The following is a 21,049-nucleotide window of genomic DNA, read 5'->3' as shown; positions in this document are numbered from 1 at the left end:
TTGGGCTGCTTCAGGTGCTGTGCACAATCTGACCTGCTTTAAATTTGTACTCCCCTTTCAAGAGATTTGATGCGATCTACAAGGAAAAAAGAGACAAATGCCAGTAAGATCCCTGGTTCTTGGGGAAGCAATAATCAGTAAATTAAAAAAAAAAAAAAAAAAAAACACGTCATCTTTCTGGCAGCCAAAGGGAAAAAGGAAAGGAAAGGACTGGTGCCAGTTCTGTAATCTGCTTCTGTCATTTACTGGCAGGGTGGCTGGGATCTTTCTCTTAAGGTATCTTTTTTAAAAAATTTATTTTTATTTATTTGATAGAGTTATAGGGAGAGGTCTTCCATCTACTGGTTCACTCCCCAGATGGCCATAATGGCTGGAGCTGAGCTGATCTGAAGCCAGGAGCTTCTTCCTGGTGTCCCACGTGGGTGTAGGGGCCCAAGCACTTGGCCCATCCTCTGCTGCTTTCCTAGGCGCATTAGCAGGGAGCTGGATTGGAAGTGAAGCAGTCAAGACTCAAACCAGCGCCCATGGGGGATTCCAGCGCTGCAGGCAGAGGCTTTAACCTACTGCGCCATGGTGCTGACCCCAAGATATCTTTCTTAAGCTCCTGTTTCTTTATTTTAAAAGTCTAGACAACAGGAAAGTGGAAGAATGTTGAGAGGATTTAAGAAGATAGTGTACTTGAAGAAAAACTAACAAAAACAAAAGTGGCTGTCACCAGTAATTCATATTATCCAATAAAATAAAACATTTTTCAGATGACATTGTATTGGTCTGTCTTACCTCAGGGGGAGCCGGACCACTGAGAGCACAGGATGGTTTCTGAACGAATGAAAGAAGGCCAATCCCAGGTGTTGATTCTTCAAGCGTGACTAAATGGCCAATTTCATTCCACTTTAACAAAAAGAAAATGATCCCAGGGAAGTCCTGTGCACATTACCCCTTCTGCTGTGAACTCGCCACCACGGGACACGGCATCCCGAACCTACAACCATGTCAGGACAGCTTCATCCCCCACTTTCCCCGCCATTTGCACCCACTTAATTCTCCGTGCTTTGCACCTGAGCTCGGAGAGGCGTCAGCGTTACAGCGGAGAGTGACCCGGGAACCTGCTCTATCAGTGATGCAGTATGAGGCAGAGTTTTATTGAAGTGACTAGAAGAGACAGTTCTCGCTGTGGAGCAGCTCAGAGGGACCTTTGGAAACACAAAGGCCTTATTGAAAACAGCAGAGAGAGGGGCAAGCATTACGGACCAGCGAGTAAAGCTCCAACCTGTGATGCTAGCGTCCCACATAGGCGCCAGTTCAGGTCCCAGCTGCTCCACTTCTGATCCAGCTCCCTGCTAATAGCCTGGGAAAAGCAGCCAAAGATGGGTCCAAGGCCCCTGCTAGCTACATGGGAGACCTGGAAGAAGCTGCTGCCTCCTGGCTTCTGCCTGGCTGGGCCTGGCCATTGTGACCTTCTGGGGAGTGAACCAGCAGATGGAAGCTTGCTCTCTGACTTTCAAATAAATAATTAAATCTTTAAAAAATGCAAAGAGAAGACTCCCAGGAAAGCAGTTGAGAGGGGATTTTTCTCAGCAAGAAAAAAGCTGTTGGCGGGTGGCACTTAATAGCCTCATGAAAGTTTGTACAGGGCCCTTTAAGAAAAGTGGCTGATGGGGCCAGCGCTGTGGGGAGGGGGTTAATTCCCTGGCCTGAAGCGCCAGCATCCCATATGGGCACTGGTTCGAAACCCGGCTGCTCCACTTCGGATCCAGCTCTCTGCTATGGCCCGGGAAAGCAGTGGAAGATGGCGAAGTCCTTGGGCCCCTGCACCCACGTAGGAGACCTGGAAGAAGCTCCTGGCTCCTGGCTTCGGATTGGCGCAGCTCCAGCTGTTGCGGCCATCTGGGGAGTGAACCTTCAGATGGAAGACCTCTCTCTCTTTCTCTCTGCCTCTCCTCTCTCTGTGTAACTCTGACTTTCAAATAAATAAATAAATCTTTAAAAAAGAAAAATGGCCATTGTGTGTTGAGCTCACCCTGCCTTCTTAGCTCCCATTCCTCCCACTTGGTGGTTCTGGTCCCAGGTGTGTTATCTGTGATGTGGTCAGTCTCCCCATCTTGCTGTCTGTGACCTTGGGCTGGCTCTGTAGCTTACAATCCCAAGTCTTTCTCTCTTTTCCTGTGAATTTATAGACAGCAGGCCTTTGCTTTTTAAGTTCCCCTAGGTAGTTTTTGCAAAGCAAAAATACGTGTTACCCGCATGCCCCTGTGTTACTTGGTAACCAGCGGCTGCTCCCCTGGCCACAGTCCCGTCCCCTCCTTCTTTAGCTATCTGCCTGAGTCTGACCTCACCCAGCTCGCTTTCTCCTGACGGCAACACTAGCGGCCACAGGAGGTTCACTGGCTCCGAATAATCATCCCCAAGTGGCAGGTGTCCAGGGGAGGGCTTGATTTACTTGTGACAACTCAAGCGGAGAGGGGCAAAGTATAGTCCCGGGCAGAGAAATTGCCTTTCCCAAAGCAGTTGGCTGGGGCTTTTTATAAGGAGGATGAGGGTAGCATCTGGGATACAGAAAAGGAGCAGGCGAGAGCCCAAAACTGGCTCCCTGCAACGGTGGCCATTGCTGCTCTGCTGGGCTGGTCCTTGAGTACAAGCTGCAGGACAAGCGTTCCTGGAACATCCGCTGAGAAGCTGGCTCAAGACGCTCAATCGTCTGCCGGCTCTGCTCGTGCCCAGGGCATCGTTTCTGCCCCAACCCAGCGCCCTTGGTTACAGACGTCTTCCCTGCCCTGTGCTAAGCCGGGTCCCTACTTCTCACCGCCAAATTACCCATGACCTTCCATCCTCATGGCACCCATCATCCCAAACTTGCGTTTATTTGCATCATTACATTTCTCGTTATTTTAACTATCAGTAGTATCAATGTTACACGAATTAATAGATGAAGAGAAACTCTAATCATCATTACTGGCACGCATCATTTATTCCATGGGCTCACAGTTCTAGGAAACTGGTTCCCAGATTGCAAACTCCAACAGTACATACGACCTGTTTTCTGCTTCCGGTTGCGTTCCCAGGACTAACCCAGTGCCCGATACGCAGCAGGTGTTCAGTCGCTAGTTGCTAAATTAATCGGCTTTCCTGACCTCTAGAATCCTGCCCAGTGGGGAGGGAGGCCGGCTGAGATTCCACTGGCCACAAAGGCCAGTGATCATCTTCCGGGCCCTCTCCTGGGACAGCACCCGGGCTGCCTGCTTTACAAAGCGAAGACAACAACTACTGCTGGGGAGGCGGCAGGACCCCGCCCCTTTACAACGAAACCCTACCAGCCCGTGGCCGCCCTCAAAATCTTTACGGCCCTAGCAACCCAGGTTGATTGCAACCGACGCTGGCGGCCCAGGGCACGGTTTGGAATAAGTCCCGCAGGCGCGCGGCGCGCCGAGCCGGCCGTGCCAGCTGGAGGCCGTGCCGGGCCGGCCCCTCTCTCATTTCTCCCGCGCGAAAGCTGGCTGGACCGCTCCACTCCCGCCCTCCGCTGCAGGGGGAGCCCGGCACCCCCACCTCGGCCGCCGCCCCTGGACGCGCGCCACGGCAGGCGGGCCCGCGCCACCTACGACGCCAAGGGGGCCGCGCGCGAAGCTGGGTGCGCGGCCGGCGGTGGGAGGCCCGGCGGGGCGACGCCGAGTGGGCGGCGCGGCGCGCTCCCCCTGTCCCGGCGCCGAGTGCGCCCCTCCCCCGGGCCCGCCCGAGCTCCGCCTGGGTGCGCGGCCGCGGGGCGTTCTCGGAGCGCCTGGCCCGTGGCGAGCCGGGCTCCCGTGGCCGCGTGCTGGGGCGAGGCTGGCGTCCCGTTAGGAAGAATGGAGTTGGCGACCGGGTCTCAGGTGAGCGTCCCCTGGCCCGCCGTGGCGCGGCCTCCCCCGCGCAGCGCCCGTGCCACGCCGCGCCCGTGCGCGCCCGGGCCTCCTCCGCCGGCCCTGGGCTGGAAGCGTGGCCCTCGGCCGCGCCGCAGCCGGTCGGGCGCCCAGCCCCGGGGCCGCCGGAGCGGGCGCGCCCTGCAGGTGTGCGCAGCCGGGCGTGGCTGTGCCACCTGGGCTGCTGCGGCCGCGCGCCCTGGCGCTGCCGGGTCCCCGGTGGGGTGCCCTGGGGTTGCAGGCCGGTCCGGTGTGGCCTCGGCCGCCAGGTGTGCGAGCCTTTCCCGGGAGGTGCAGGAGAGGAGGCGGCGGGGAGCTGGTGCGCACCCCCTCCCCCTTCCTGCAGGAATTGGCGCAGGGATAAGGAAGTTTACCTAAAGTAAAAAAGAGTTGAGAGCCGACCTGGTTGTCCGTTGGGCTTCTGGGGGTGGGGTGGGGGAGTGGGTTTGTGTGTGTTGTGCCACTTTTGTGAAAGTTTGCAAGGAATTTGCATGCCCTTGGAAGTGGCCGGTTCATTAGGCCCCGAGTTAAAACAGAAGCCGCGCGGTCCGGGTTAGGCGTTGTGGGCCTAACGACTTTAAAGCTCCTTCGCGAGCGCTTGGGAGCGAGTTCCCCGAAGATTTCCGTGCGTGGTGAGAATGTGAGAGTGATTTCAGGGTGTGTGTGTGTGTGTGTGTGTTTGTTTGCTTTCTTTCACTTTTTAAGAGCTGTTACGTGCTTTTAAATTGTAGTCGAAATAAAGGCCCCCAATGAAATGAACATGTTTTTACCCAAAAGTGAGCAATAACATGTTTTGAAAAAAAAAAACAAACAAACTCAAACTTTAAAAAGGGAAGGAAACAGCTGGGCAACTGCTGGTGCCCAGGAGCTGCTCTGTGCGAGGGGGTTGGGGTTTGGGCCGTTTGAGAGCCGAGGGCCCCGCTGCTTCCATCTTGACTTTCACTGGCATCTGTGTGTTTCCCACCTGGGTGCGGGGTGGGGGTGGAGGTGGGGGCCACCCGCCCACACGGCTGTCACCAGCCTGAATGTGGGAGAACTTTACAACCGGAGCCCCCCTGACGCATGCCCTGGTCGTTTAGTGATTGATGGAAGTCTTCCTGGAAAAAAGTGTTTTTAAACTTTCCCCAGTGAGAGATCCTGCTCCAGCAGGGGAGAGAGTAGCTCTCCCAGGGTTAGAGCTTTGCTTTGTGCCAGTCTCTCTTGCCACTGGGCCTTTACAATGTCTTGGCATCCTGTCCTGGGAGTTCTGCCCCTTCCTCCCCACCCCCAGCTCCTTGTGGGTTTCATTGCAACTGTATCGCTCTGGGAACTTGGTGGCCTGCAGAGTTCTGAGCTCTTCACTTGCATTTGGGGTTCCTGCTTAGCAAACGCAGAATGTCCTAGAAAGTGCAGTTGGACTTGAATGTTGGATTGTCCAGTCACGGGGCTGATCTTTGATAGTTTTAAAATGTGTAATAAACTATTTACCGTGTGGGGGTAATCCGCAAAGTATATCGAACCCATTATGCACCAATTAGAGCAAATTGCTGTATGTAAGGTGATCTTTTTTTTTTTTTTTTTGTCTCTTCTAAGGACTTTCTAATTGATAGCACAGATTAAGGTGTGTGGTGGTTTTTCCAGTGGAAATGTTCCTGTTCATCAGAACTTAATTGCGAGCAGATTATGGTCTCCTGAAGTTAGCGGGAAGTGCTTCTGTGCCGTGGGCAGGTGACCCTGGGGAAGAGCACTTAGTGAACACGTGGGGCACCGCGAGGTGCTGCTTTGGGGGATCTTGCCGGGTGCTCGCCCCCACTTGGTGGGAGGGGTTGAGCCTCTTTGCTGCACAGCTTGTGTGGGGTTTAATCTCATATAAACAGGAAATAGAATTTCCACCCCTGGGGAAGGTGTTCCCGGAGGGCACCTTAGGCCCAGTTATTACCAGTAGGGAAAGCTTTCCTGAGATCCCAGGATTGCAAGTGCGGCACATTAGTGCCTCCCATGGGCTGGCCGCCCTGCCTTTGTGCCCTTGCGTGGAGTGAGGGCAGGAATGCCTGGTAAAGGGAGGGGCCGATCTCTTTGTGAGCTGTGAGTGAGGCAGCCTGCGGGAGCTGCCCGGGAAAGCCTGTCCATGCTTCCCAACAGAAACCCTGGTGCTGGTGACAGTCCCTGTCCTCGTGTGCTTCCAGCCCCAGCGTTGGGAAGGACTGATGCTAGACATTGTTCTGAATGTGCCGGGTGCAGGGGACTCCTCTGGTATGGACATCACGGCTACAAACTGCCCGTCTGATGGTGTGGCTTAAAACGTGTGCCCAGCGTTCCTTCTAGAAGCCCATCTTTTGTGATTTCTTGGAGGACTTTGCCACTTTTGTAGCCTTGTATTTAAAAGGCTCCTTGGGCCCTCTTTCTTTGTAGGTCCATAGCAGAGCTGGATTGTCAGTGACCAGGGGTCATAGCAGTTCTAATCTGATCAGGTCTCTTGGTTGGAGATAAGGCTATGAGGTTAATTACGTGGCCTGGGGCGCCCGCATTGTGTATCGAGTGCCTGGTTGCTGCTTTTCTAGTTCTGGCTTCTTGCAGTTGTGTGCTCTGGGAGGCAGCAGACGATGGCTCAGGTGCGAGTCCCTGGAGTGAGTTCTGGGCTCCTGGCTTTAGCCTGGCCGGGTCTTTGCTATTGCAGGCATCTGGGAGGCGTGAGCCAGCGCAGGGGTGATTTCTTTTTTTTTTTTTTTTGACAAAGTGGACAGTGAGAGAGAGACAGAAAGGTCTTCCTTTTGCCGTTGGTTCACCCTCCAATGGCCGCCACGGTAAGTGCGCTGCGGCCGGCGCACCGCTCTGATCCAATGGCAGGAGCCAGGTGCTTCTCCTGGTCTCCCATGGGGTGCAGGGCCCAAGAACTTGGGCCATCCTCCACTGCACTCCCTGGCCACAGCAGAGAGCTGGCCTGGAAGAGGGGCAACCGGGACAGGATCGGTGCCCCGACCGGGACTAGAACCTGGTGTGCCAGCGCCGCAAGGCGGAGGATTAGTCTAGTGAGCCGCGGCGCCGGCCAGGGGTGATTTCTCTCCATCTGTCTCTGTCTCTGCCTTTCAAATAAATGGAAATAAGAATTTTTAAAGTTATACAAGAATCAATGAACGGGGAAGATGGGTAAAGCCATCTGAGTGGGCTTGTTCAGGCATATTCGTTTTAAACTGCCTTGAGAGTTCTCCTTTACTCAGTAGCACACGCTCTGGGTCAGTCTGGGTACACCCTTTACCTCTGAGGGGCAGTTGTGCTTTGTAAAAGACCAAGATTGAGGGCCGGCACCGCGGCTCACTAGGCTAATCCTCCACCTGCGGCGCCAGCACCCTGGGTTTTAGTCCCGGTCAGGGCGCCGGATTCTGTCCCGGTTGCTCCTCTTCCAGTCCAGCTCTCTGCTGTGGCCCAGGAGGGCAGTGGAGGATGGCCCAAGTGCTTGGGCCCTGCACCCACATGGGAGACCAGGAGGAAGTACCTGGCTTCTGGCTTTGGATCAGTGCAGCGCGCTGGCCGTGCAGGCCATTTGGGGGGTGAACCAACGGAAAAGGAAGACCTTTCTCTCTCTCTCTCTCTGTCCACTCTGCCTGTCAAAAAAAAAAAAAAAAAAAAAGATTGAATTCATCACCCTGGAGCTGGTGCCGGCTATCTGGGATTGGGATCGAGATAAGAAAATACAAGTGACACCGTTACATTTCTCATTGCGAAAGGTGGTGGTTTCTGATCGCCTTGAGGCAGGTGGTTCCGAGGCGGATGGGGCTAAATTCCGTGGACGGTACCACGCGGAGAAGGGTATCTTCCATAGCAGTGGGTGCTGCCATGCAGCATGGAGGTCTCGGTGGCATCTCCCCTGCGTAGGGGCCAGATGTTACTCCACACAGATCTGATGTGTGTCCCCACAGTGCCCCGGGCACAGCGGACTTGCAGGTGCTTGGGTGCACCTGCCTGTGACGGCAGAAGAGCAAAGATGCAGGAGTGGCTGTTCCGTCCCCATGCTGCTCCCCGGAGGGTCACTCTGGACTGGGTCCCCCCCTGCCTTTTTTTCTTTTTCATTGCCTTTGCTTGAGCTCAGTTGGCCTTTCCTCTGTGCCATGGGGCCCTGGGCAGTCTGGGGAATGGGGAGGGGAGAAGCTCTTAAAGCCACCCTGTTCTCTGAGGCCAGGAAACCATTACTTCCTTTTAAGAGCTATGCTGTGCCAGGTGTTTAAAAGCCGTCAATCCTGCTGGTCCTCTGTGCGGGAGGCTGTTCCGGCTGCCTGGTACAGATAAGGCGAGATCAGCCTGTGGGTAGGGGCGATTGACAAGCGTGTAGCTGGCTGCCTGGCGTCTGCCCCTGGGATTGTGGGACCTTAGTAGGTCCCAGAAACTTACCCGAAATGGGGAAGATCGGAATCCTGGGCTGGCTCACGGGGCCACTGGGACGACCCAGAGCCTGCTGAGCCCAAAGGACTGCTTAAATGTGGGAGCTGTCGGCCGCTGGGGGGGGTTCCTGTGCAGGAAGCCATCCGCTCTTGAGCTGCACCCTGTGGAAATCAGCTTGGGAATGGGAAGGAGATCCAGAAGGCTTTCACACGCGCAGGATTTGTGCGTGAGCTCTGTACCTGTACGAATAAACGTGAGAAGAAGCTGAACTAGGAGGCAAGACGGTGGTGCCTTGCTCTGCCTCCCCTACTCTGGATGCCTTGTTTTCTGGCTTTGCCTGGAGCACAGTCCTCACGTCAGCCAGGTCCCCTGTGGTATGGGGGTTGCTGGAATTGACCTCTCCCCAGTGGCTTCCACAGTTGGACACTCCCAGTTAAGGAGCTGTGCAGTGCTTCTCTGAGGAGATGAACGAATCTTAGGTGTCAAAGGCTTATGTTTATCTAAGAGACTTTGTAATCAGTGTCTTGCCGTGGAATGTAACTGAAGATATGTGTTGGAGTCCATGCTGCTTTTCGTCTTGCTTTCTTGGTGATGTGTTTAATAATGTGCCTCGTTTTCAGCAGATGGGGAGCTCTGACATATTGGGATACATCTGAAAGGTAGTGGAAAAACCAGGGGTCAGCCCTGTGGCAAGTGGGCTAGGCCTTTGCCTGCGGTTCCGGGACCCATATGGGCGCTGGTTGAGTCCCGGCTGCTCCACTTCCAATCCAGCTCTCTGCTAATGGCCTGGGCAAGCAGTGGAAGAAGGCCCAAGTCCTTGGGCCCCTGGACCTGCAGGGGAGACATTCCTGGCTCCTGGCTTCTGATCAGCTTGGCTCTGGCTATTGTGGCCAGTTGGGGAGTGAACCAGCAAATGGAAGACGCTCTGTTTCTCGGTAGCTCTACCTCTCAAATAAAGAAACCTTTTTTATTTATTTATTTTTTTAAAGATTTTTATTTATTTGACAGAGTTACAGACAGTGAGAGAGACAGAGAGAAAGGTCTTCCATCTGCTGGTTTGCTTCCCAAATGACTGCAACTGCGCCGATCCAAAGCCAGGAGCCAGGAGCTTCATCTGGGTCTCACACGTGGGTGCAGGGGCCCAAGGACGTGGGCCATCCTCTACTGCTTTCCCAGGCCATAGCAGAGAGCTGGACTGGAAGAGGAGCAACTGGGACTAGAACTGACGCCCATATGGGATGCCGTCGCCGCAGGCAGAGGGTTAACACAGTGCACCATGGCGCTGGCTGCAGTGAAACCTTTTTTAAAAAAGAAAAACAATGAGACATGGATTTTTATTTATTTGAATGGCTGAGTTAGAGGAGGGGGAGGGAGGGAGAGAGAGAGAGAGGGTCTTGCATCCCGCTGGTTCGCTTCCCAAATGGCTGCATGGGCGGAGCTGGCCAGACTAAAGCCAGGAGCCAGGAGCTTCATTCAGGTCTTCCATGTGGGTGCAGGAGCCCAAGGACTTGGGCCATCCTCCTCTGCTCTCCCAGGCACATTAGCAGGGAGCCAGATCGGAAGTGGAGCAGCTGGGTCTTGAACTGGTGCCCATGTAGGATGCTGGCATCGCAGGCAGAGGCTTTACCACTGCGCCACAGGACTGGCTCCCACAATTTTTTTTTCTTTCTTTTTCTGACAGGCAGAGTTAGAGAGTGAGAAAGAGAGAGACAGAGAGAAAGGTCTTCCTTCCATTGGTTCACCCCCCAAACGGTTGCTACGGCCACTGCACCGATCCGAAGCCAGGAGCCAGGTGCTTCCTCCTGGTCTCCCATGGGGTGCAGGGCCCAAGCACTTGGGCCATCCTCCACTGCCTTCCCGGGCCACAGCAGAGAGCTGGACTGGAAGAGGAGCATCCGGGACAGAATCTGGCGCCCCAACTGGGACTAGAACCTGGAGTACCGGCGCCGCAAGGCGGAGGATTAGCCTAGTGAGCTGCGGCGCCGGCCTTTTTTTTTTTGTCCCACAATTTCTAATCTTCTGATTGCCTTTCCTGTATGCTTTTTGATGTGCTGGGGCGTTTTCCTACAGGTATTTCCCCTTTTTGCTGCACTGTATTAGCTGAAATAAAATGCTTTTTTTTCCCCTCCCGCCTGTGGTCAAAACCAAAGCTCACAAGACGGTGAGCTGTAGCAGTGGCAGTGGCAGTGTGTCCCTAAATTTGGGCATTCCGTGGGCGATTGAATGTGGGAGAAAGTGGAGAGACCAGTCTTAGAGACCAGTCCCTTTCTGCCATCAGCAGCGCCCCTGAGCCTGCCAGTGGGCACACCGGAGAAGCGACTCTGGCCTGGGGCCAGTGGGGACATTGATGTGGAAGGCAGGGACACCCTCTGGTTGGCAGTGGTTGACTTTTTAAGGAGGTGACATTGCCGCATTGTGTCCTGGACAGCATGTATGAAAGGTTCACCAGATACCAGGTAGCATCTAAGAGAAAGTGAGAAGGTGTTTCCTGATGGGTGGGCTTTGTCGAGAGTGGGTGTGGTGCGACTGTAGAACTTGGCCGAGCTGTGCGCTCGCCTGTCTGTGCTGCACCTCTCTGAGACACTGCTAGCAGCGTGCATACGAGCCTAAAGCCTGGGGTTACTGTGGTCTGGGGGTCTCCTCCAGACCCCCTCCACAGTCCCCCTACCCCCTCCTGCAGAGACGGCACAGGTTTTTTGCTCCCCGCCCCCAATCCTTAAACCTCTGCTCCGGAGGATCCTGTCCCAGAAGAGTACCCTGTGTGTGTCAGCGCACCCTGGTGGTCTGGGTCTTTGGGCAGAGACCCTGGTACCCCTCCTGCCACCTCCTCTTCCTGAGATGAGGGCCCTGGGATTTTCCCCAGGCTGGTGGCTTGGCGGGGGCTGGAAGGGGGAGTCACAGTGACAGTTAACAGCATGACATGCAGAGGGCCTGGCGTATTTGTCCACTTTATTTTTATTTTATTTTTTTAAAGATTTTATTTAGGCTGGCGCCACGGCTCACTAGACTAATCCTCCGCCTTGCGGCACCGGCACACCGAGTTCTAGTCCCGGTCGGGGCACCGATCCTGTCCCGGTTGCCCCTCTTCCAGGCCAGTTCTCTGCTGTGGCCAGGGAGTGCAGTGGAGGATGGCCCAAGTCCTTGGGCCCTGCACCCCATGGGAGACCAGGAGAAGCACCTGGCTCCTGCCATCGGATCAGCGCGGTGCGCCGGCCATTGGAGGGTGAACCAACGGCAAAAGGAAGACCTTTCTCTTTGTCTCTCTCTCTCACTGTCCACTCTGCCTGTCAAAAATAAATAAATAAAGCCGGCGCCGCGGCTCACTAGGCTAATCCTCTGCCTTGCGGCGCCGGCACACCGGGTTCTAGTCCCGGTCGGGGCACCGATCCTGTCCCGGTTGCCCCTCTTCCAGGCCAGCTCTCTGCTGTGGCTAGGGAGTGCAGTGGAGGATGGCCCAAGTCCCTGGGCCCTGCACCCCATGGGAGACCAGGAGAAGCACCTGGCTCCTGCCATCGGATCAGCGCGGTGCGCTGGCCGCAGCGTGCCTACCGCGGCGGCCATTGGAGGGTGAACCAACGGCAAAGGAAGACCTTTCTCTCTGTCTGTCTCTCTCTCTCACTGTCCACTCTGCCTGTCAAAAATAAAAAAAAAAAAAAAAGGGAAAAAAAAATAAATAAAAAAAGATTTTATTTATTTGACAGGTAGAATTACAGACAGTGAGAGAGAGAGAGAGAGAGACAGAGAGAAAGGCCTTCCATCCATTGGTTCACTCCCCAAATGGCCGCAACAGCTGGAGCTGTGCCGATCTGAAGCCAGGAGCTTCTTCCTGTTCTCCCACGTGGGTGCAGGGGCCCAAGGACTTGGGCCATCCTCCACTGCTTTCCCAGGCTGCAGCACCACTTTCAATATACTAAACAAATGAGGGGCCAGGGTTGGCGTGCAGTGGGTTAAGCTACTGCCTGCAACACCAGCATCCCACATCAGAGCACCAATTCAAGTCCCAGCCGCTCCACTTCAGATCCAGCTCCATGCTGATATAGCTGGAAGAGCAGCAGCAGATGGCCCAGGTGCTTGGACACTTGGGCCCCTGCTAACCACATAGGAGACCCAGACAGAGCTCCAGGCTCCTGGCTTGGACCTGGATGGTTTGGGGGCCAGCACTGTGGCGTAGCAGGTAAAGCTGCCACCTGCAGTGCCGGCATCCTGTATGGGGGGGATACGGTTCACATCCTGGCTGCTCCACTTCTGATCTAGCTTTCTGTTATGGCCTGGGAAAGCAGTAGAGGATGGCCCAGGTGTTTGGGTCCCTGCACCCTGGTGAGAGACCCAGAGGAAGCTTCTGGCTCCTGGCTTTGGATTGGCTCAGCTCCAGCTGTTGCGGCCTGTTGAGGAGTGAACCAATGGATGGAAGAACTCTCTCTCTCTCTCTCTCTCTCTGCCTTTCAAATAAATAAATAAATCCTAAAAAAAAAAAGTGATGGTTTTGAACTGGGAGTGTCAGGATGAGCTGCGATGGGCTTGGGCACACGTATGGCAGAGCGGCTGGCCTCTGGTGGTTGAGCTTAGCCACAGACCAGCTGGTGCCTGCCCTGGAGCCCTTGGGGTAGCTGCTCCGCTCCTGTAGGAATGTGCTTGTCAGTCTCCACTTTGATCTTTCAGAGTCAGTGCACCTGTTGTGTGCGCCTTGTATACTGTGATTCATTTTTATCTGTCCTTGCATAAAGGTGGAACTAAAATGACTCTTGGGGGACAGACTTCCCCTCCTGTCTTCCCCTTGTGACCCTCAAAGCCCTGGGGGCTGTCACTGAGCTCCCCTGTTGGGAGAAGCTGGGACTGCCAAGTGCAACTGACAAGTCGCAGGTGTCCTGAATCCTGATTCAGAACAGGTGCCCCCCTCCCCCACCTTGGCCACTGTGTGTTCTGTGTAAAGAGCTCCCAGGTTTGGAAGGGCAGTTAGGGGTAGGGGGCAAACTTTAGTTGACAGTGACATTCCTAAGATCATTTTAAATAATATTTATTTATTTATTTGAAAGAGTTACAGAAAGAGATGTTGGGGGCAGGGTGGGAGATAGAATCTTCCATCTGCTGGTTCACTCCCCAAGTGGCTACAATGGCCGGGGCTGGGCCAGACCAAAGCCAGGAGTTTCATCCAGGTTTCCCATGTGGGTGCAGTGTTTTCCACCACTTCCCAGGCATATTAGCGGGGAGCTGGATTGGAAGTGGAGCAGCCTGGACACGAGACTGTGCCCATATGGGATGCTGATGGGATGCTGATGTGGGATGTGGCAGGCGGCAGATTAACCCACTAGACCACAAAGCTGGTCCCATCCTAGGAACTTTTTTTTTTTTTTTTAATTTTTGACAGGCAGAGTGGACAGTGAGAGAGAGACAGAGAGAAAGGTCTTCCTTTTGCCGTTGGTTCACCCTCCAATGGCCGCCGCAGTAGGCGCGCTGTGGCCGGCACACCACACTGATCCGATGGCAGGAGCCAGGTGCTTCTCCTGGTCTCCCATGGGGTGCAGGTCCCAAGGACTTGGGCCATCCTCCACTGCACTCCCTAGCCACAGCAGAGAGCTGGCCTGGAAGAGGGGCAACCGGGACAGGATCGGTGCCCCGACCGGGACTAGAACCCGGTGTGCCGGCGCCGCAAGGCAGAGGATTAGCCTAGTGAGCCGCTGCGCCGGCCATAGGAACATTTTTAATGCAAGATGCCTAGTATGTTTTCCATGAGAATTTGTTTAAAAAGAAAGTTCAGAAGGGTAAAATGTATTTCACTCCATTGCTTATTCCTCACTGTTTTCTGCTTTTTTGGTGTTGTTTTGTTTTCCTGACAGTTGATTTTGGGCCTTTTGTTTTTGTTTTTGTCTTGGTCTTTAAAATCAGGTGGTTCCCCAGCCTTTCCCACATGCGCACGTGGCCTCTTACGAGGCCGCCTTCACCTGAGTTTCTGTTTGCCCACGCTGCTGATTCCGGAAGCTCACTGCAGAGAGCGCCTGGCTGTCCTCCTGAGCCGCTGTAATCAGGCACTGAGAACCGATGTGCTCTTAGCTCTGTGGGCTCTCCGGGGTCTCCAGGGCTCAGCTTCCCCAGCCGGCGGTGCTCTGAGCTGGGCGGTCGTGTCCAAGAGCATGCCCGTACCCAGGCTGCTGGGCCTGCTGTGGGGTGGGGATCCCCGTCAGTTTGAAGATGGATGGGACACTTGCCTGCAGGGCTCCGGCCCACTCCGGTCTCAGTCCTCCTCCCCACCCCGGGAAGTGACAGGCAATCCTTCTGCAGTTGGACTCTGTCCCGCAGCTGCCTGCTCCCGGGAGTGTTGCCCACCACCGCCCCCACTGCCAAGTCAGGTGCCCCAGGGGACTGGGGCAGCACCCGGACTTCTCTGAGACTCTGCGGATCGTCCCTGTCCCCGTGCTGCAGAGACGTGGTGCCTAGCATGGACAAGTGTTGGAGGCTCAGGGCTCCATGGCCCCAGCCTGCAGCACGTGGCTGAACATGGCTGTGTCTTCCTGAATTGGGTTTCCTCTTTCCAAAAACCATATTGATTGGGGGGAGGACACTTATTAAAAGTTAGTTTATGTATAGAGCTCCCATCCTCTGATTCATTCTCCAAATGCCTGCGACGGTAGGGGCTGTGCCAGGCAGAGCCAGGAGCTAGAAACTCAGTCCAGGTCTCACTTGGGTGGCAGGGACTTGAATATTTGAGACGTCACCTGCTGCCTCCTAGGGTGTGCGTCTTCAGGAAGCTGGAATCGGGTGTAGCCAGGGCTCGAACCTGGTGACTCTGTTTGGGGATGTGGGTGTCCCAAGTGGTGTCTTAACTGCTGTGCCAAGTACCCACTGTCTGGGGCTGCGACTTTGAAAGCTTGTGGTGAAATACCCGTCCTAACTTAGTACTCTGCGTGTACAGTCAGTGGGTAAGGGTAGGCACAGTGTTGCACGCCCATCACCTTTTCATCTTTCTGAATGGAAACTGTGCCCGGGAAAGGGTAGCTCCCCAGCACTTCCTCCCATTGAGGTTTCTCTCTGCGAATTTGCCTGTCCCAGGTGTGTCATGCAGGTGGAATCATGCATCCTTGTCCTTTTTGACGGGCTCTTTTCACTAAGGAAATACTCAGTGTTCATCGATGCTGTAGCACGCATTAAAATCTGTTCCTTTTTGGGCTGAAGAACAATCCGTCACGAGTGTGTGCACATAGCACGTTCTCTTACCCATCGTCATTCGTCTGTCGGCGGATGTGTCGGTTCTTTGCACTTGTTGGCTGTTGGGAATAATGCATTGGTTTGTAGTGACGGGACGTTTGTATTCCAGAACCTGCTCCGGTACTTGCTTTCAGTTCTTTGGGATGTGTGCCTAAAAGTGGATATGGCTAGATCTTGCGGCAGTGGTAAATTTTAATTACTGTGCAGCCATCCTAGTGGTGCACATGGTCACTGTGCTCTTTAATCTTCTTACCAGTAGCACAAACGGGTTCCAGTTTCATCACATCCTTGCCAGTACTAGTTATCCTCCTTTTTTTTTTTTTTTTTTTTTAGATTTTATTTATTTGAGAGGCAGAGTGACTGAGAGGGAGAGACAGAAAGTCTTCCATCCGTTGGTTTATTCCCCAAGTGGCTGCAATGGCTGGAGTTGGGCTGATCCGAAGCCAGGGCCCCAAGCACTTGAGCCATCTTCTGTTGTTCTCCAAGGCACAATAGCAGGGAGCTGGATCGGAAGTGGAGCAGCCGGAACATGAACCAGCGCCCATAGGGGATGCTGGCACAGCAGGTGGAGTCTCAGCTGCTGCATCACAGTGCCAGCCCCCTGTCTTGCGATTTTTGATTTGGTCATTCTGATGGGTGTGATTCTGATTTGCATTTCCCTAATGATGAGTGATGTGAAGCCTCTTTCTGTATGCTCCTTGGCCCTCATATACCAGTTTCTTTGCAGAACTGTTAATCCAAGTTCTTTGCCAATTTCATATTTGGGTTCTTTGTGGTTGGGTTGTAGGGGTTACTTACATTTTCTGGGTATTAACCCCTTCTCAGACACATGATGTGGAAATAGTTGTATCTTGCTGTGTCTTGATAGTGCTTACTGATGCACACGGTTTAAGTTTTTTATGAAGTGCATTTTATCTGGATTTTTAAAAATTATGTATTTACTTGAGATGCAGAGTAGAGAGTACGTGCCCTTTCATTCACTGGTTCACTCCACATGGGTAGCAGGGGCCCCAGTACCTGGGCCATCTTTCACTGCCTTCCCAGGCACTTTAGCAGGGAGCTGGGTATGAAGTGGAAGAGCTAGGGCTCGCACTGGCCTTCCAGTGTGGGATGTCTGTGTTTCCAGCAGCAGCTTAACACCATGCATTCAGCTGGCCCCTGGTGTATCTGTTTGATCTCTTGTTGCTGCATCCAAGAAATCATTGCCACAACTAGAGCAATGTTTTCTCGTATGAGTTTTTAATGGTTTTAGCTTTTCTGTTTGGGCCTTTGAGTTAATGTTCATTCTTCTGCATGTGGCTATATCAGTGTTCTCAACTGCATTTGTTGAAGAGACCGTCCTTACCCTCTGGATGGGCTTGGCACTTTTGTCAGAAGTCATTTGTGCATATACATGGGGGTTAATTTCTGGGCGCTCTGTTCATTTTCATTGGTCTGTTTGTCTGTGGTATGCCAGGACCCCGTTATTTTGATCATTGTAGCTTTGCAGTAAGGATTGAGGTCAGGAAGTGTGAGTCCTCCAACACTGTCCTTTTCCAAGGAGTCCCTGAGCTTCTGTGTAAACCTCAAAACCAAATTTATTTACTTGAGGGATGAGAGAGGGCACCCATCTCCTGGTTCACTCCCCAGATGCCCACAACTGGGAGCCAGGAACTTAATCCAAGTCTCCTATATTGTGGGGTGTATGGGGGGAGCCCAGTTACCTAAGCCACCACTGCTTTCTCGCAGGGTCCGTGTTAGCTGGAAGCTGGTGTCTGGAGCTGGGGTTGAGTGTTGCACCCAGGCACTGCAGTGTGGAATCCTGACTCCTAGGACAAATGTCTGCCTCTCGTGTGAATTTCAAGATAGGTTTTTCTATTTTTGCAAAAAAAAACCAAAAGGCAGTAAGATACTGGTATTGTGGATGGCTTTCCATTTGTGTCTGAATTTTCTTCAGTAATGTTTTGTAGTTTTTAGTGCACAAGATTTGCACTTTTTAGTTAAGCTTATCCCTAAGTATTTTACTTTTGATGTATGTGAGTTTTTAATTTTGATGAAGCCTTTCTCACCGCCTCCCAGGATCTCCAGGAGCCAGAGCAGGGTAATCAAACCCAGGTTTTGAGATGGGAGGCTGGTGTCTTTATTTTTTCTTTTTTAAGAAAAATTTTATTTAATGAATACAAATTTCATAGGTACAGCTTTAGGAATATAGTGGTTCTTACCCCATACCCACCCTCCCACCCCCATTCCCATCCCACCCCCTACTCCCTCTCCCATCCCATTCTTCATTAAGAATCATTTTTAATTATATACAGAAGACCAACTTTATACTAAGTAAAGATTTCAACAGTTTGCACCCACACAGACACACAAAGTATAAAGTACTGTTTGAATACTAGTTTTACCGTTAATTTGCATAGTACAACACATTGAGGACAGAGGTCCTACGTGGGGAGCAAGTGCACAGGGACTCCCGTTGTTGATTTAACAATTGACACTCTTATTTATGACGTCAGTAATCACCCGAGGCTCTTGTCATGAGCTGCCAAGGCTATGGAAGCCTCTTGAGTCCACAAACTCCAACCTTATTTAGACAAGGCCATAAGAAAAGTGGAAGTTCTGTCCTCCCTTCAGAGGAAGGTCCCTCCTTCCTTGACGGCCCCTTCTTTCCACTGGGGTCTCACTCACAGAGATCCTTCATGTAGGTCATTTCTTGCCACAGTGTCTTGGCTTTCCATGCATGAAGCAGGCTGGTGTCTGAGCTGCTGGGCTCAGCGCCTGCTCCTGATAATTCTTTATTTTTTGGTTCTCTTAACTGCTAGCAGGAGTTCTCATTCTCCATCACCCTGAACATAGCTGGATTTTTTTGCAGCTGACTTGAAGAACAGCCGTGCACTGTTTTACATGAGCTGTCCCGTTTGACGTGTGTCTGGCCATGTTTCTCTTGTGAAGCCTCGGGCCTGGGGTCTCCCCGCCACTTCTGTGTAGGGAGGCTTGTCTGGCACTTACTCCTCACTGCTGGGCAGGTTCTTAAAAGCTACAACACAGTGTTGCTGAGTTGCTGGGTGAGAGCTGTGCTTGTTGTCATTTCCGTTCCTTTCATTATGAAGTAGATCAAAGAGTTTTAAAAACAGTTTTTATTTAGCCTCTTCTGCGACTCATATTCAGTGAATTTTCTGTTCTTTTTTTATCTGCGATTCTTGGTGTATTTCGAAGGAGAGGAGCTTTTCAGTAAAATGTGCTTTGCCCTATTTCTGACGGGTCATTTGCCCTCTCACTTTATTTTTTTCCTCTCAATTTTGTTTTAGGTAAGAACTTGATGATTTTTATTTTGATGATGTCATCTTTTCCATTTTGATGGCCTTTATGTTGGTTAAAGTCCTCCCCACCCAGGGGCCAGATACATACTTACACTAATTCTCCTTTGTGGTTTGCTAGCCATTTAGCTCTTATACCATCTGATCTGCAGGTATCAGGAGAGAAGCACAATGAGCTCCATCCCTCATACAGCTGCTGCTGCCTGCAGGGTTTACTGACAGCACTGTCCCTTTCCCATTGATTTGTGGTGTTGCCTGCATCACATTTTAATTATACGAGGGCTCTTCAGAAGGTTCATAGAAAATTGGGTGGGTCTTGTGGTGCAGTGGGTTAGCCCTCTGCTTGCAGCATCCATATCCCATAAGAGCACCGTGTCATGTCCTGGCTGCTCCCCTTCCGATGCACCTGCCTGCTAATGTGCTCAGGAAGAAGCAAGATGACTGCTCAAGACCTGAGTCCCTGCCACTCGCTGGGGAGGTCCTGGCTCCTGGGCTTCAGCCTGGCCTCGCACCTGCTGTTGTAGACGTCTGGGGAGTGAAGCAGTGGATGGTTGATCTGTGTCTCCCCTCCTTCCCTCCCTCCCTTCCTCCCTCCCTCCCTTCCTCCCTCTCTCACCCTCTCTCTCCCTCTCCACCTCACACACACGCACACACACACAGACTGTAAATAAATAAATCTTCTACAAAATTTCCTAGAAAATTGAATTAAAAGTTTATTTTGGTGCAGTGAACTTTGAAACATACATATCCACCATCCTCAAAATGTTCATGGAAAATGTGCATTATAAAATGATGTGTGGCTGATCCGAAGGCAGGAGCCAGGTGCTTCTCCTGGTCTCCCATGCGGGTGCAGGGCCCAAGCACTTGGGCCATCCTCCACTGCCTTCCCGGGCCACAGCAGAGAGCTGGACTGGAAGAGGAGCAACTGGGACAGAATCCGGCGCCCCAACCGGGACTAGAACCCGGGGTGCCAGTGCCGCAAGGCGGAGGATTAGCCTATTGAGCCGCAGTGCCGGCCCGCACTCTTTCTTCACTAAAGGCTGGTACCCAGTGCCGCTTGCCCTTGCTAGGGTGCCCTCCAGCTGGGTTCTCACTCCCGTGGGTTCTGTCCCCGCCCCAGTCCCAGGCGGTCACTGACGGGTTTCTCTCTCTGTGGTCTTTGCCTTCCCCCAGATGTGGTCCAGCGGGATCACAGGAGGTGTAGCCCGTTTCCTCTGTCACAGTGCATTGGCCTGTGATCCTGGTGGCTGTCAGTCATTGGTTCCTTTCCTATTGCTGGTTACTATTGCATTGTGTGTTTATCTTCTCGCTAGTTGCCTTAGGCTGCTGGAAGACACTGGGCTAGAACTTGAAGAACACTGGGTCAGGGTGGCATTGTGTGAACGTGAGTGTTCAGCTCACTTGGTGAGTGCCTGGGAGTGGGGTTGGTAGGGCCCAGGACGAGGGTGCTTTGCCACCAGGCTGCTTGCCTGAGCGGCCCTCCCGTTCTGCGTCAGCCATCGCCGTCTGAGTGCCAGTTGCTCTGTGTGCCTGGCAGCCCTTGGTGCTGTCTTGTTTTTCAGTCGCTGCGATAGTTCAGTGGCTGCGGCTCCTCGTAGGTTCAGGTTGCATTTCCTCAGTCACTCAAGCTGTCAGTCATCTGCTCACGTGGGCTTCTCCGCCCTCCATGTGTCGTTGCTGAAGTGTCTGCTCAGATCTCGTGTCCAGTGTTTAATTGGGTTTCTCCTTACTGAGTGTCGAGAGTTTCTTTCCGTATTCTGGGTAGTGGTCGTTTATCAGATACAGGAGTTGCAGACTCTCTCTCTCAGCCTGTGGCTTATCTTTGCCTTCTCTTATTTGGTCTTGGAAGAGCAGAAGCTCAGATCTAATATTTGGGTTTGTAAAACCTGCCTTGTGCTGCTGATGAAGTTGTTGAGGTTTTTTTTTTTTTTTTTTTTTTTTTTTTTTTTTTTTTTTTTTTTTTTTAAGATTTATTTATGGGGCCGGCGCTGTAGTATATAGGTTAGGCCTCTGCCTGCAGCACAGGCATCCCGTGTGGGTGCTGGTTCGAGTCCTGGCTGTTCCACTTCTGATCAAGCTCCCTGCTAGTGGCTTGGGAGGGCAGTGGAAAATGGCCTGAGTGCTTGGGCCCCTGCACTCATGTGGGAGACCCGGATGAAGCTCTTGGCTTTGGATTAGCCCAGCTCTGGCCATTGCGGCTGTTTGGGGAATAAACTAGCGTATGGAAGATCTCTCTCTGTCTCTCCTTCTCTTTGTAACTCTGGCTCTCAAATAAATGGACAAATCTTTAAAAAAAAAAAA

General features: G+C 52.8%; 1 protein-coding gene across 3 annotated transcripts in view; it reads left to right on the top strand.

Annotated features, from left to right (window-relative positions):
* Window positions 1–3,762: 3,762 nt before the first annotated feature.
* Window positions 3,763–21,049, top strand: part of CDCA7L (cell division cycle associated 7 like) — a 42,305-nt gene continuing 25,018 nt past the window's right edge. For 2 of the 3 annotated variants that reach the window (XM_062178577.1, XM_062178576.1), the window contains exon 1: window positions 3,763–3,866. In XM_062178577.1, coding sequence (XP_062034561.1) covers window positions 3,843–3,866 — 24 coding nt within the window. In that variant the 5' untranslated portion in view covers window positions 3,763–3,842. The remainder of the gene's footprint in view (window positions 3,867–21,049) is intronic. The other variant, XM_062178578.1, reaches the window with a different exon arrangement.

This window comes from Lepus europaeus, chromosome 20 (assembly GCF_033115175.1).
Source record: "Lepus europaeus isolate LE1 chromosome 20, mLepTim1.pri, whole genome shotgun sequence".
NCBI lineage: Eukaryota > Metazoa > Chordata > Mammalia > Lagomorpha > Leporidae > Lepus > Lepus europaeus.
Note: the sequence above shows the minus strand (reverse complement) of the source record. Positions and strands in the feature narration are given on the sequence as shown.